The sequence below is a fragment of the Rhincodon typus genome, chromosome 1 (assembly GCF_021869965.1).
Source record: "Rhincodon typus isolate 14 chromosome 1, sRhiTyp1.1, whole genome shotgun sequence".
In the NCBI taxonomy this organism is placed as follows: Eukaryota; Metazoa; Chordata; class Chondrichthyes; order Orectolobiformes; family Rhincodontidae; genus Rhincodon; species Rhincodon typus.
Genome location: NC_063332.1, coordinates 126,807,397 through 126,820,573, shown reverse-complemented (window position 1 = coordinate 126,820,573; position 13,177 = coordinate 126,807,397). Strand labels below are relative to the sequence as shown.

General features: G+C 40.0%; 1 protein-coding gene across 1 annotated transcript in view; it reads right to left on the bottom strand.

Annotated features, from left to right (window-relative positions):
- Positions 1-457: 457 nt before the first annotated feature.
- LOC109938546 (calcium uniporter protein, mitochondrial-like) overlaps positions 458-13,177 on the bottom strand; it is a 123,947-nt gene continuing 111,227 nt past the window's right edge. The window contains exons 6-8 of the mRNA XM_048595305.1: positions 11,740-11,943; positions 3,979-4,095; positions 458-3,080 (exon numbers count right to left, since the gene is read on the bottom strand). Of these exons, the coding sequence (XP_048451262.1) occupies positions 3,003-3,080; positions 3,979-4,095; positions 11,740-11,943 (399 nt within the window). The 3' untranslated portion in view covers positions 458-3,002. The remainder of the gene's footprint in view (positions 3,081-3,978; positions 4,096-11,739; positions 11,944-13,177) is intronic.

Here is a 13,177-nt window from a genome sequence, read left to right as displayed (position 1 = left end):
AGCATCTGGTTTACAAATAAGAATTTAATTTCAGCTTAAGCAAGAGATAGTTATCCTGATAAGTTTGACAGAACTTCACTATAAAGTTGCACCTCTTAAGAACTAAAGTTTTGAGTTTACTGTATTTAACCCTGTTACTGTCCCCATAAATATTTGTGACTCAAACACTGAACAAGCCATGTTATGTAAACCAATACTAGAATGTTTGTGGTTGCTGTTGGCTTGTTTTATAAATTTATTTTTAAGAGCTGGATAATCTATTATCTAGTCTCATCAAGCAAATCAAAGATGTAAATCTAAACTAGTTCTTTGCACTAATTTGAAAGCTTGCTGCTATGAGCCTAAATCTTTGCCAAGCTGCAACAGAGCTAACTTTATTTTTTATGATTTAAATGTGTTGATTAACTTTTGGGAAAGTACCACTCAAATTGTGTAATGTTAAGTATGACTGCTTTTCTCATACTTAAGTTTTTTTTATTTAATCTTCCAAATATAGACAGATAAAACACGAGGATGTTAATGATCTAATTACAATTACATTTGCAAATGTATGAGTGAAATACACACTGACACTAATGAAATCAATTTTTTTTCAGACAAGGGGGCTGTGAGGATCAATAGATACAAGTTAATGGGGATAACGAAGAAGAGAAATGCAATTTTGATCAAAGTCTGCAAAGCAAGCAAACAAAAACCAAGATGCCATTAAAATAGCCATCATTTGGTTTATTTATAAGCATGCAGCAAGTAATGTGGAACCAAACCAAAAGAAGCACCTTAAGCTCAGTGCTGCAGCTTTGAATGTCAGTGTTCCCTCACCTGCCACTGGGTTAGTTGTATTGAAAAATAGAGCCATTCTGTATTTGAAGTACATAAGCAAAAATGATCAGTGAATTTTTCATTTATATTACAAAATCCCAATTAACAAAATACACCATTGAGAGATATGGTTACAGCTAGGACCCTTCATGCTGTGTACTCTAGTGAAATACAAGATGCACGGTCAACACCTGCTGACAATGGGAGAGAATAACAATATTCCAAAGACTAAGCATAACAGCTTGACTTTTATACAGTAAATATTAGGAAACAGTACATTCCTGTGTAGTGCAATGTTAATAAAAACTGTAAAGCAGATCAGTCACTTTTTCAGGCCATTTCATTCTACTGATACATTTTCTGAACTGTACTAAACATAGATTATTGTGGTGTACTCAGTTTCACTGTCAAACAATAATTCTGCATTATGAGCTACAGATGACATACTTAGTGATAATGTCTGATGTGTTGAGAATTTTTTCAAGAAAACCTGCTAAGGTCCATCACCTCAACTCTATCATTATTGACCACGCAACCAACCTACATGGTGTTGGTCACTTAGAATGCCAAACTAGTTTACTTGGCTAGGCAAACATGTTTGTGAGGCAGTAATGGAACATGTCAACAGCTCATGTTTTAACATGGAGTGACCATGCCTTTATATTTATGTGAAAATTCATCCTTTGGATGTTGGTTGAATCAAAGGAAAATAACCAACTAAAAATAAAGTAGCTTCAAATTGGAAGCTAAGTTAAGGAGTGAGATTGGAGACATGAGAAAGTTCACAATCCATGTGTCCCACAGGTAGCTTGAGGGTGGAAAATAAGATACTGATAAGTACCATTAACCTGCTATCTACTGAGAAAACAAAGCTGAAAAAACCCCCCAGCAAACTAAGTTCCTTTTTGGAAGCTTGGCAATGAGGTCTGAAGCTATTGAATAAATCAAGAGGGGCAAGTGCAAGTAAATAACACCACAGGTTGATTTTGAAACCAATTCTTTCAGGCCCAACAGGGAGAAAATTATTTCTGGTAAACTTCAAAACTTGTAGCAGATTTGGCAAGGAAAAAAATCGTGATTGAGGAGTGCAAGTTTAAATACTATGCATTATGTTAGAACAAATAATACTGCCTTTAAATACCATCTTTAGTACCAGTTCTGAAAATACAATATCAAGGTGACAGTATGGAAAAAGTAAGAGAAAATCTAGAAGTGAACTTTCTTCATTAATTTTGTATTTCACCAACGATGTTTTCAGCTGTTTTTAAATTGAAAACAAAACGGTGAGACAGGAGTCTGTCTTTCAAGTTCTACCCCGAGTGAGTCTTTTGGCTCTATTCAAAGGTAATTCATGACCAATCATGTTCAGTAATGTTTCCCACAGTAAAATGATACAAGTGAGCAGCCTAAGCCTGATGGATTGTCCAAATCCCATTGGTACAAAAACTAGGTGCGTAGAGGAAAAGCAAACATTAAGTGCTCGTGCTGTTTCCCAGATTTCAACAAGAATGAACATATGACAACTCTAACATGCACCCCACTTCACCAGACAGAACACACATGCAAGCACTCAAGATACATTTTCTGTAAATTGCTTCACCCAAAATAAAAATTACTCTTCCTGCTACAAAAAAAAAACTGCTAAACCCTTCACCAATTAGTCATGTTGTGCACAAGTTAGTATTTCAATCAGTCTATTCCTAATTTTACAATAGTCTTGGCCTTCCCTTTAGAAGAAATGCATTTTTGTAAGTAAGATTCCAGCATTAAAGCTGCAGGTTGTGACAATTTGCTACAACTAAATTATCTTTCCATCTACCTAATGCAGTTGCAAGTTTCAAGTATTACGTATTGAATCATATGAATATGAATGTTCCTGTGTAAGATAATTGTCGGCTTCATAACAGTAGTGGAATCAGGAACAAGATGATGGATGGTAGAGATGGTATGGGAACGTGGTCTGTATCAACAGCGGAGTTTAAACTAGATTGATTCATAGGCACTTCAATCTCAGAATGCCACGAAACTGCAAAAAGGGTATTTTACAAAAATAAATTCCATTTTAAACAGAACAGAAACATCGGTGAACATGTGCTTGTAGGCATTCTGATCCGATTGAAATGTTGTATTGGTTAAGTCATTGTGAAGCATGACTTTCGAGTTTATTCCCATCAGCCACAGTTTTAGTTTTTGCTGTTTAGTGGCTTGATTGGAAGATGCAAATGCAAAGGGTCACGCAGACGCTGGAGGTTCTTTTCCACCTTTGAAAGGAAAAAGAAACGTCAACAGATCAACAAACCTCAGCAACTAGCATTAATATTATAGTTTTAACATACAATGCTATGAATTGTATTCTAAACAGGTAAGAATGAAATGGTGAGCTAAAATAGAGGTCAGGAGGGGTAACCAAAAGCTTAGTAAGCATGGTGGGTTTTAAGGAAAATTTTAAAATGGGATTTGAATGGTGACTAGGCGAGCTACAGATCACTGCCAGTTCCCTCTAAGCTGTGTGTGTGCTCAGCCACTCCAATGGTTCCACACAGTGATTGGTGTCTGCATGTCAAACACGGCACTGACTTCCAGTTCTAGAAGTAGCTGTTGTGCACTGACGTCAGAGACTCATGTGGGGAGACAGAAAATTAGAGGGAACGCTAATCATTGGTACCTGATGTAGTCTGTAACTGGTTTGGAATGACAAATCGGTCAGCTCTGAGAATTTATTAATTTTCCCTCTGCAATGCATCTCCTACCAGGTTTGAAATGTTTTCACCATTGACTGTAGATTCGGCCTTTGATAACCTTGTGGCAAGGTTATCAATCTCCTGTAAATACCTACAGGGCCTACTTGATCTGGTGTGGTGAAGGAAAACTACTTGCTAGTCTAGCATGACTGAAGCTTTTGTTGTAGTTTGGAGATGTTGTTTATTGCATGTTAGCAAACAAAGTGTAAGCTGCACTGATACAATAGATATGGTTACAGAGACTATAAAGTAGTCCTGGTTGGTAGGTCTTACTCCTTTGAGATGTTCTCCCACTAGGTCCATATGAAATTATCATAGTAGGTGATGCTGAGGTATTCCTCAGGCCCTCATACTCTTATACAACACTGATCATGAAATTCACACACAGTTGATTTCTTTGAACTTGGTGCTAACTCACCTCAGCCATCTCCTCCTTGATTTTGTTGTATTTCTGTACATCAAAGCTGTTCCTTTTGGCTCCTCGATGAAAGTAGTGCAGGAACTGTCTGTCTTTTATATCAGGATAAACGCAATCCTAAAGGAATGAGACACTATTTAATAAACTAGATACAACACTGACACCAATTAACATCCCTTTACTGACAGAGCAGTACCTGCCATCTCATTATCACACTTGAACACTTCTTTAAGATGATATAAATCCCCGAGTTACAGACCCTGGACTGTTTCTGGTAGGTATTGGTCACTTGCGTTACAAGTTAAAATGTTTGCTGAAAATTCTGAGCTGATGCAATATTCCCTGTGAGGAGCCATGCTTAAAAGGCATGATCCTCCAGTCATTACATTTGGTGAAAAGAAAATCTCTATGACCTTCCATCTCCATTAGGGCCCAGAATCAGCCCAATGCGTATTAATTAAGGAAGTAGAAGACTACTGTTGGTATAAGAAATGCACGTACAGCTCACCCACCTTGCTCAGTCATTTAGCATTGTGTTTAGGCATCAGAGTCTGACCACCCTTTTCTTACTTGAAAGAAATAATCCTTGCCTTCGGACCTCCTATCCCACTTACTCATTAGATGCCAGAATTCAGCCTATCAGGGATGGTGACACAGCAATAAGCAGCTGGGAGGGAGTTGCCCTCTACAACATTGATTCCCGACCCCACAAAGTCACATGACATCAGGTCAATCATAAGTACAGAAACCTCCATCACCAAGTGTACCTTGTTGGTGGCAAAAACATACTTTGACCTCATTCTGACCAATCTACCTGTCACAGGAGTGACCACCACCACCACCATCTACATGGGACAGATTGCAAACAGACCTGACACCTAAAAACTGGGTGTCCACGAGTTGCTGTGCGCCATCAGGAACAGCAAATTGTACTCAACCACAATCTGTCATGGGTCAGCATATTCCCTCACCTTCCCAATACCATCTAACCAGGGAATCAACCCTGATTCAATGAAGACTGCAGGAGGGCATGCCAGGAACAGCACCAAGTAAACCTAAAAATGAGGTGTCAACCTGGTGAAGTTGCAGCGTAGGGCTATTTGGCATCCTCATGAGCAGAACCCAACCCGCGAAAGAGCTGAGCAATCCCACAAACTATGGATCGGATTTAAGCTCAGCACTCCTGTCGCATCCAATTGTGAATGGTAGTGGACAGTTAGACAGCTAACAAATATCCCCATCTTCGACGATGGGGGACCAAAGTTTATATGTTCAAAAACAAAGTTGAAGCATCTGTAGCCATCTTTAGCCAGATGTGCCAAGTGGATAATCTTGGCCTTTTCCTGAAGTCCCTGTTATGCCTGTCTTCAAGCAATTTGATTCACTCTATAAGTATCAAGAAACAGATGAAGCTACTAGTTAACACTAAAGCTGTGGGCCTTCCACTCTTCAGAAATAATACTGAAAACTCATGTTCCAGAACTTGCCCATCCCTAGCCCAACTGTTCCAGTTTAGTTACAACACTAGCACTTATCCTTTAATGTGGCAAGTTGTCCAGGCATGTACAGTTCTCAAAAAGTAGGACAAGCCCATTTCCTGCCTGATCAGTCTATTCTTGATCATCAGCAAAATGATGGAAGGGGTTCTTGACAGTACTGTTGAGTAATTCAGCAATAACCTGCTCATTGATCCTCTGGGTTCCCTCAGAGCTACTCAGCTCCTGACCTGATTATAGTGCTGGATAAAAGGTGAGGGAGAGTAATTGCCCTTGACATAAAGGCCACATTTGGCACAGTGTGGCATCAAGGACCTCCAGCAAAATTGCAGTCAACTGGGGGGAACCTGGCTCAAAGAAAAATGGTTGTGTTTGTTGGAGGGCAGTCATCTCAGCTCTGCAGGACTTCCTCAGGTACTTTCCTAGGCCCAACTATATGTAGCTGCTTCATCACAACCTTCCTTCCATCAAAAGGTCAGAAGTGGGGACGTAGAGCTCTTTGAGCTAGAAGGGCTGGGCCCATGTTCCATCTGCACTAGAAGTGTGCCATAACACATCTGAAAAGGTCGATTGAAAGTGTACAGAAGTGGGGATGTTCACTGATGATTGCAAAAAATTCAGTACTACTGGCAACTCCTCAGATACTGCAGAGGTCTGTGTCCACATGCATCAAGACCTGGATAATAGTCAGACTTTGGTTGAAAAGTGGCAAGTACCAAACCACACAAATAACCAGATAGTGACCATCTCGAACAACAGAAAATCTAATCGTCTCTTTATGGTCAATGGTATTACCATTACTGGATCCACAATGTCATCATTCTACTCCGGAAGCTCAGAGGAACAGTCAGATCTTGAGGTGTTAGTCCACAAATCCCTGAAGGTGGCAGGGCAGGTGAATAGGATAATTAGAAGACATATGGGGCTACAAGGAAATCATGGATGTACAAGAACCATCAGTTATCATATTGAGAGAATTTATTCCAAATTTATGAATTCTTGAAATGTCTTCTGGAGAACTTCCTTGATCATTGTGCTTTCAGCCTGACTAGAAAGGAGTCATTGATGGATCTGGTGCTGGGAATGAAGTGAACCAAGTGTCAGTAGGAGCAAGAAAAACTGTAAGGTTTAGATTTCTGGTGAAGAGCAAGGAACAATCTAAAGCAGAACTTCTGGATTTGAAAAGAGCAAACTTAAATAGGATTAGAAGGAATTTATCCAAAATAAAATGAAAGTAAAGACTTGAGGCAGAAAACAGTAACAGAACAATAGTGATCTAGAAGGAAGACAGATTTCAGGATCAGGCTAATACATTTCAACACGAGCAAACGGCGGGAGAACCAAAGTTAAAGCTCCTTTGATAATAGTAAAATAGAAAATGTAAGGAAACAAAAGGAGCTATATGATTAATGGCTGTGTTTGCTGACTCCCTGGAGCATTGATATAGTGCAAAATCTCAGAATTAAACTGTAACAAAGACTGTTAAAACCCTAAAAATGTAAAATAAAAAGAAAGAAAAATTAAGGAAGAGAAAAAAAGTAGATTTTTATTTAAGTTTTGAAATCAGCTTTACACATATGTACCTGTGCAGCCTGTGAAGAAAGGGAGGTGAACATGTACAGACAGAATTTATCATTATACCATTGGTGTTAGCAGACACTTTGATAGTTTATACTGGGGATCTTTTAAACAAGAACCAGACCAAACACAATAAGTGAGAAGGGAAGTGAAGATGAAAGCGAAATGGTGAAAGAGAGTTTATAAGAATAGAATGGCAATTAATTTAAAAGGGAATTCAAAAGTTTTCCAGTATCATGTAAAGCAAGTGGTAAGAGATAGCGTGCAGTTCGTGTAGAACAAGGTAAGTGATATATTCTTAGAGGTGCAGTGCAAGGCTAGAATACTTGATGAATACTTTGCATTGGAATATCTTACAAGATAAGAAGATGCCAAAAATTGAAAGGAAAGATTACCAGAAAGGCTGGCTGTGCTTAGAGCTGATAAGCCTTCATGTACAGACAGCTTACATCTCAAATTGCTAAGGGAAGTTGGGGTGGAGATAGTGGGTAATGTTCCCTGTAGCCTTTCTTGCTGCTGTGTAGATTACCAAGGTTCACGTATGGCATGGATATCCAAAGGCGGCACACTCATTAACGATGCACAGAGTATCCCAGCAGCTGTGCAGTTTAGAGGAAATGTTGGCAGCGAAAGGGCTTGGAGGAGTTGCCCTCCTTTGAGCAAAGCAGGTTCAATGGTCATTTGACAGAACTGTGCAAGATTGCCACAGGTTTAGTCAATCCAGGAAAAGACAAGACGTTGGATGATGATGCAAGGACTAGCGGCCGCAGATTTAAGATTTTGTGAAAGAAATGCTAAGGGGTGCAAGGATAAACCTTTTACAGAGTGAGTGTTAATAATCTGAATTCTTTTCCTACGTCTGTGCAAATCGGCAGTAAATAAAGTAACAGGGTTATTGGATCAGAGCCGAGTGAGGACTTGGACTGACCGATTGACACAGCCATTAGGGGCTTGATGTGTTGAATGGCTTCTTTCTATTCTGCACTAACCCTACATCACATCCCTTGGCACAACAACTGAATCATTAAGTATTGATGTCCCCCCAGTATAACTGACACCAGAAGACTGAATTATGATCCTGTTTCCCCACCTGATTGAAATAGGATTTATTTCCTCAAATTTGCTTCATTGGTAAAGACTGAAAACAACTGTGTTGTTTATCTTTAAATAATTTCCATCAGGTCTACCACTGCATATTTCACAATTCATACCAGATTTATGCATAAAAAACGAGGGAAAGGGCCAGTTCTTGAGATGGTGAACCCTATTGAAAGAAAAGTTCAGCACAGGAACTGGCTGTTCCGATTATTATAACATTCTAAACTAATCCCATCTCCCTGCGTATGGTCCCTATCCCTCTATTCCCTGCCTGTTTATGTGTTTGTCTACATGCCTCTTAAACAATACTACTGTATCTGCTTTTACCACCTCCCCTGGCAGTGCGTTCTAGGCACCTACCATCCTCTACATAAAATATTTGCCTTGCGTATCTCCTTTAAACTTATCACCTCTCACTTTAAACCTATGTCTCTTGGTATTGGACATTTCTACCCTGGGAAAAAGACTCTGACTAACCACCCCATCCATGCCTCACATAATTGTACATACTTCTATCAGGTCATAACTCAGTCTCCAACACTCTAGTGAAAATAATCCAAGTTTGTCCAACCTCTGTCGTAGCTAAAACACTCCAACCCAGGCAATATCCTGGTAAATCTCCAAAGCCTCCACCCATCCTTCCTACAGTATGGCGATCAGAACTACACACAAAACTCCAAATATGGTCCAATTAAAGTCTAATACAGTTATGACATGCCTTGCCAACCTTTATACTCAATGCACTGACCAATGAAGGCAAGCATGCCATATGCCTTCTTTACCTGATTCACTTGTGTTACCACTTTCAGAGAGTAATGGACCGCAAGATTCCTCTGTATTTCAATGCTTCTAGGGGTCCAGCCACTTACTGTATACTTTCCTCTTGCATTTGACCTCCCAAAATGCATCACCTCACATTTGGCCAGATTAAACTTCATTTGCCATTTCTCCGTCCAACTTTCCCACTGATCTCTATCCTGCTGTATCCTTTGACAACTTTCCTTACAATTGGCAACGCCACCAATTTTCATGTCATCTGCAAATTTATTATTTAGACCATGTACATTTTCATTCAAATCATTTATATATATGACAAACAACACTGATCCAGCACTGATCCTTGCAGAACACCACTAATCACAGCCTTCCAGTCAGGAAAACACACCACTCCTCAACTATCCTTTGTCTTTTACGACCAAGCCAATTTTGTATCCAACTTACCACCTCACCACAGATCATGTGTGACTTATTCTTCTGGATCAGCCTACCATGAGACACCTTGTGAAATGCTTTAGTAAAATCTATGGAGACAATATCTACTGCTCTACCCTCAATCATCTTCATCACTTCCTCAAAAAACTCAATCACATTTATGAAGCAGAACCTGTCCCACACAAAGCCATGTTGACTATCCCTAATAAGCCTGTTCTTTTCCAAATGCGAGTAAATCCTGGTTCTAAAAATCTTCTCCAATAATTTCCTTTCCGCTGATGTAAGGCTCACGGGCCTATAATTTCCTGGATTATCTCTGTTGCAATTCTTAGACAAAGGAACAACATTGGCTATTCTCCAGTTTACTGGGACCTCACCAGTGGCTAAGGAAGATACAAAGATATATGTCAAGGCCCTAGCAGTCTTCTCCCTTGCATTCCTCAGTATCCTGGGATAGATCCCATCAGGTCCTAAGGACTTATCTACCTTCATGTTTTTCAAGACTCCCAATACCACCTCCTTCTTAATATTGACATGCTCTGGAATATCAAGATACACCTTTCTAATCTCGCCAACATTCACGTCCTTCTCCTTGGTGAATATGGATTGTTGTTGTGAATTTATAACCAGTACTGAAATATAAGGAAATAAGAGATATAGCTTTATTAAGAATGAAGTGATCCATTTTGGTAGGAAGAATAAATGGAAACAACGATAAATAATAGTACAGGTCGAAAGGTGATGCAGGAGCAAAGGCACCTGTGTAGATGGTCCAGATGATCTGATAGGAAGATGACTGTTGCAGTAGATAGTCAGAAGTTACTTGTGAGGTCCATGTGAAAATCCCAAGGCAGCTGATTGGTGAGAATTTCCCAGGAAGTTGAAGTTCTGATAGTTAATTATCTGGTGCCTGGAATCTCCAACTACCTACCCAACACTGAGAAAAGAGTCGGAGACTTTGGATAATTCTGACTTGCTTAGCTTAATTGTTACCTGGGAAAGGTTAAAGGCATTAGAATCTGCCCTAGCCCCCAAGTAACTATTAAACTGACACCCTAATTTCATCACTGACCATCTCTTCATCAGCCATCCTGGACCCTTGACTATGTGAAAACAGCCAGCCCTGACTACCCCATGGCTCACCACTCAACCACACACATATCCTTCCTCCCACTGAACCGTTCTAAGCAATTCTACCCTCCCGCCCACCAACTCGCATCCCAGCAACCTAATTCCCTCTACACAACACGATCACCCCCACCTCCAACTCGACCTGCCCCCACTCTGACGGCACTCTTATGACTCTTACCTGACCCTGATGTACCCTAAGCCCTAACCCACCACCGTAAGTCCTCACCCAACTGCCGCTGCACCTACCTACCACCCTAGCCCTCCACCCATTATTTCACTCACCTATACTCATTCACTGGATCATTAAACAATATTTAACGTTATGGAAAATAAGCAAAGCTGTACTTAGAATTATTAAATACAGACATTAAATCTGTAGTAGCAACTAAAATATCAATACACTTTATAATAATATAATAAAGATAACATTAAATGTTTAAAGGAAATAGAAGGGATTATAAAGAGCTATTTAATACCTTAAAAAGGCCACATACATGTTTCATGAGATTTATCTTGCAGTGTACATCCCTGTGCTATTTGCTGTTGCCCTGAAGGGGGATTCCCTGCTCCTCTAGCATTATAATGGTGTGGGGGAAATCAAGGCTTCACCTCATTTATCTGCAAAGCCTAGACGGCAGCTTGTGACACAGGCCTCAGGGCATAAATAACACAGACAGGTATGTGGGTGATATTTCATACTATTACCATTGGACAAATCTGTTCTGATGGTAATTGGAAACTTGGGGCTGTGTACATGCGTATAAATCATTGATGGTGACAGTACACATTGACAGGATGTTTAATAAAGCAAACAGTTTCCTAGGCTTTATTAAAGGTTAAAGAGAAGGAAGTCATGCTAACCTTGTACAGAAACCAAAGAAGTTGAAAGGAGCTTTGATCGAGGTATTCAAAAATCAGAAGGCACTTGGACAGAGTAGATTGTGAGAAATGTTCTAGTGGTGAAAGGATTGAGAACCAAAAGGCACAAATTTCAAGTGATTTACAAAGAAGCGATGATGCCAGATGACGTTATCTGAAACGAAAGAAGGTGTAGGGCTTCATGGAGAAGCTGGGAAGAAGGCAGTGAGAAGCCCGGACTGTAGGAATGTTGCTGATATGGAGTATCAGCACATGACTGCTTAAATAGCCTCCTCCTGTACGGCAACAATTCTGACTTTTTTTCAGAACGTTTTGATATTAATATACATAGATATAGGAAAGTATGCACTTCTAATTCGATGATTACCTGGCGTGTGAGGAGGAAGTATGCATAAAAAGCCATGGAGCTCCCATATGTGATGAAGTAAGTGACTGGCTCCATTATATCCCAGGAGTAGACCCACCAAGTTAACCAAGCCAGTGCTCCAGCTTGAGTCGACATAAATGCCAAACCTGCCCACATCAGTCGATTAGATTTAGCTTCAGCCTTCAGAGTCAACTGCAACTTTATCTAGTGAGACAGAAATTTTAGTTACACATCGCTTCCCACAAATGGTCATCAGTGCAACCCAAAGCATAGTAGAAAATCAAAAAATCTGGCAACTGTTGACACTGCTCTGTGGAATAGTTTTTGAGAGAGATTAGTGGCTAACAAGGACCCTGCCGTTAACCCAAAACAACAACTGATCTGATAACACTCCAAATGCCTACAGACTGGCAGATGCCAACAATATGACAAGTTCCTGCCTTTCTCTGTTCCAGTCCTTTTCGCGAATGAGGAGACACACTGGGCTAAATACTACAGGAAGTGGGTGAGGCCAGTCTGATTGACTGGCAGATCTAACAGGCAGAGCAGCATTGCAATCTCACTGCTGGGACCACAACAATTCCTGGGATATAGAGGACATGGCCACTAGACCCAGTCAAGTCCCAGACTTGTCTTTGGACCAGGAAGGATCAATGAGCCTTATGAAGGGATGGCGTTGGATGTCAGGTGGGGAGGGACAAAGTTTTGCGGGAATATATTGGAGGGGTATCATCTCAGGCAGAGCCATGCTCCCAATGTTCACAGGCCACTCTTTCTTAAAAAAAAAACACATGCATGCCCTTCATTCCCAATTTTTCCTCAAAATTATTTTAAAAATGGCCTTCTCATTCCCTGCTGCCCATAGCAACTGAAATATCCAGTCAGCCGACTTGGTAACAAGGCCAGGTGCACATTCATTATTTTAAAATGGTGGGCAGTCTGCCAATTCTGGGGCTGACCAGCCTACTGTTGTATGAGGACCAGATCTGGTCAGATCTGGTGCTGGGCAGAAAAATGATGGGCTAGCTACCAGCAAAATGCTGTAAAATGCAGCAGAAAGTTTATTTGATCCACCTCATAAGTAAAATGATTATTGGTGGAATTTGAGCTCTAGGTCATCTGGTTTGGTTTAAGCTTACTTCTGAACTCCCCATTTTCATAGAATAACCATGTAATAGAGATGGATAGGATTAGATTGCATAGTTGCTCAATACTAATGCCATGCAATTCATTCTCATTTATAAGGAATATCCAATTGGTGTATCATCATAATCTTAATGTCAATTGTATTTATTTATAAACAGTTGCTGGAAATCAAGATGATTCAAGTAATTTGTTAATCCAAGATCGTTGAGTTTATACAACAATCTGTGAATCATTATTAAAACCATAAATTGGATTGCTAAATGGAAGATCTATATTAAAAAGGAAATCATGA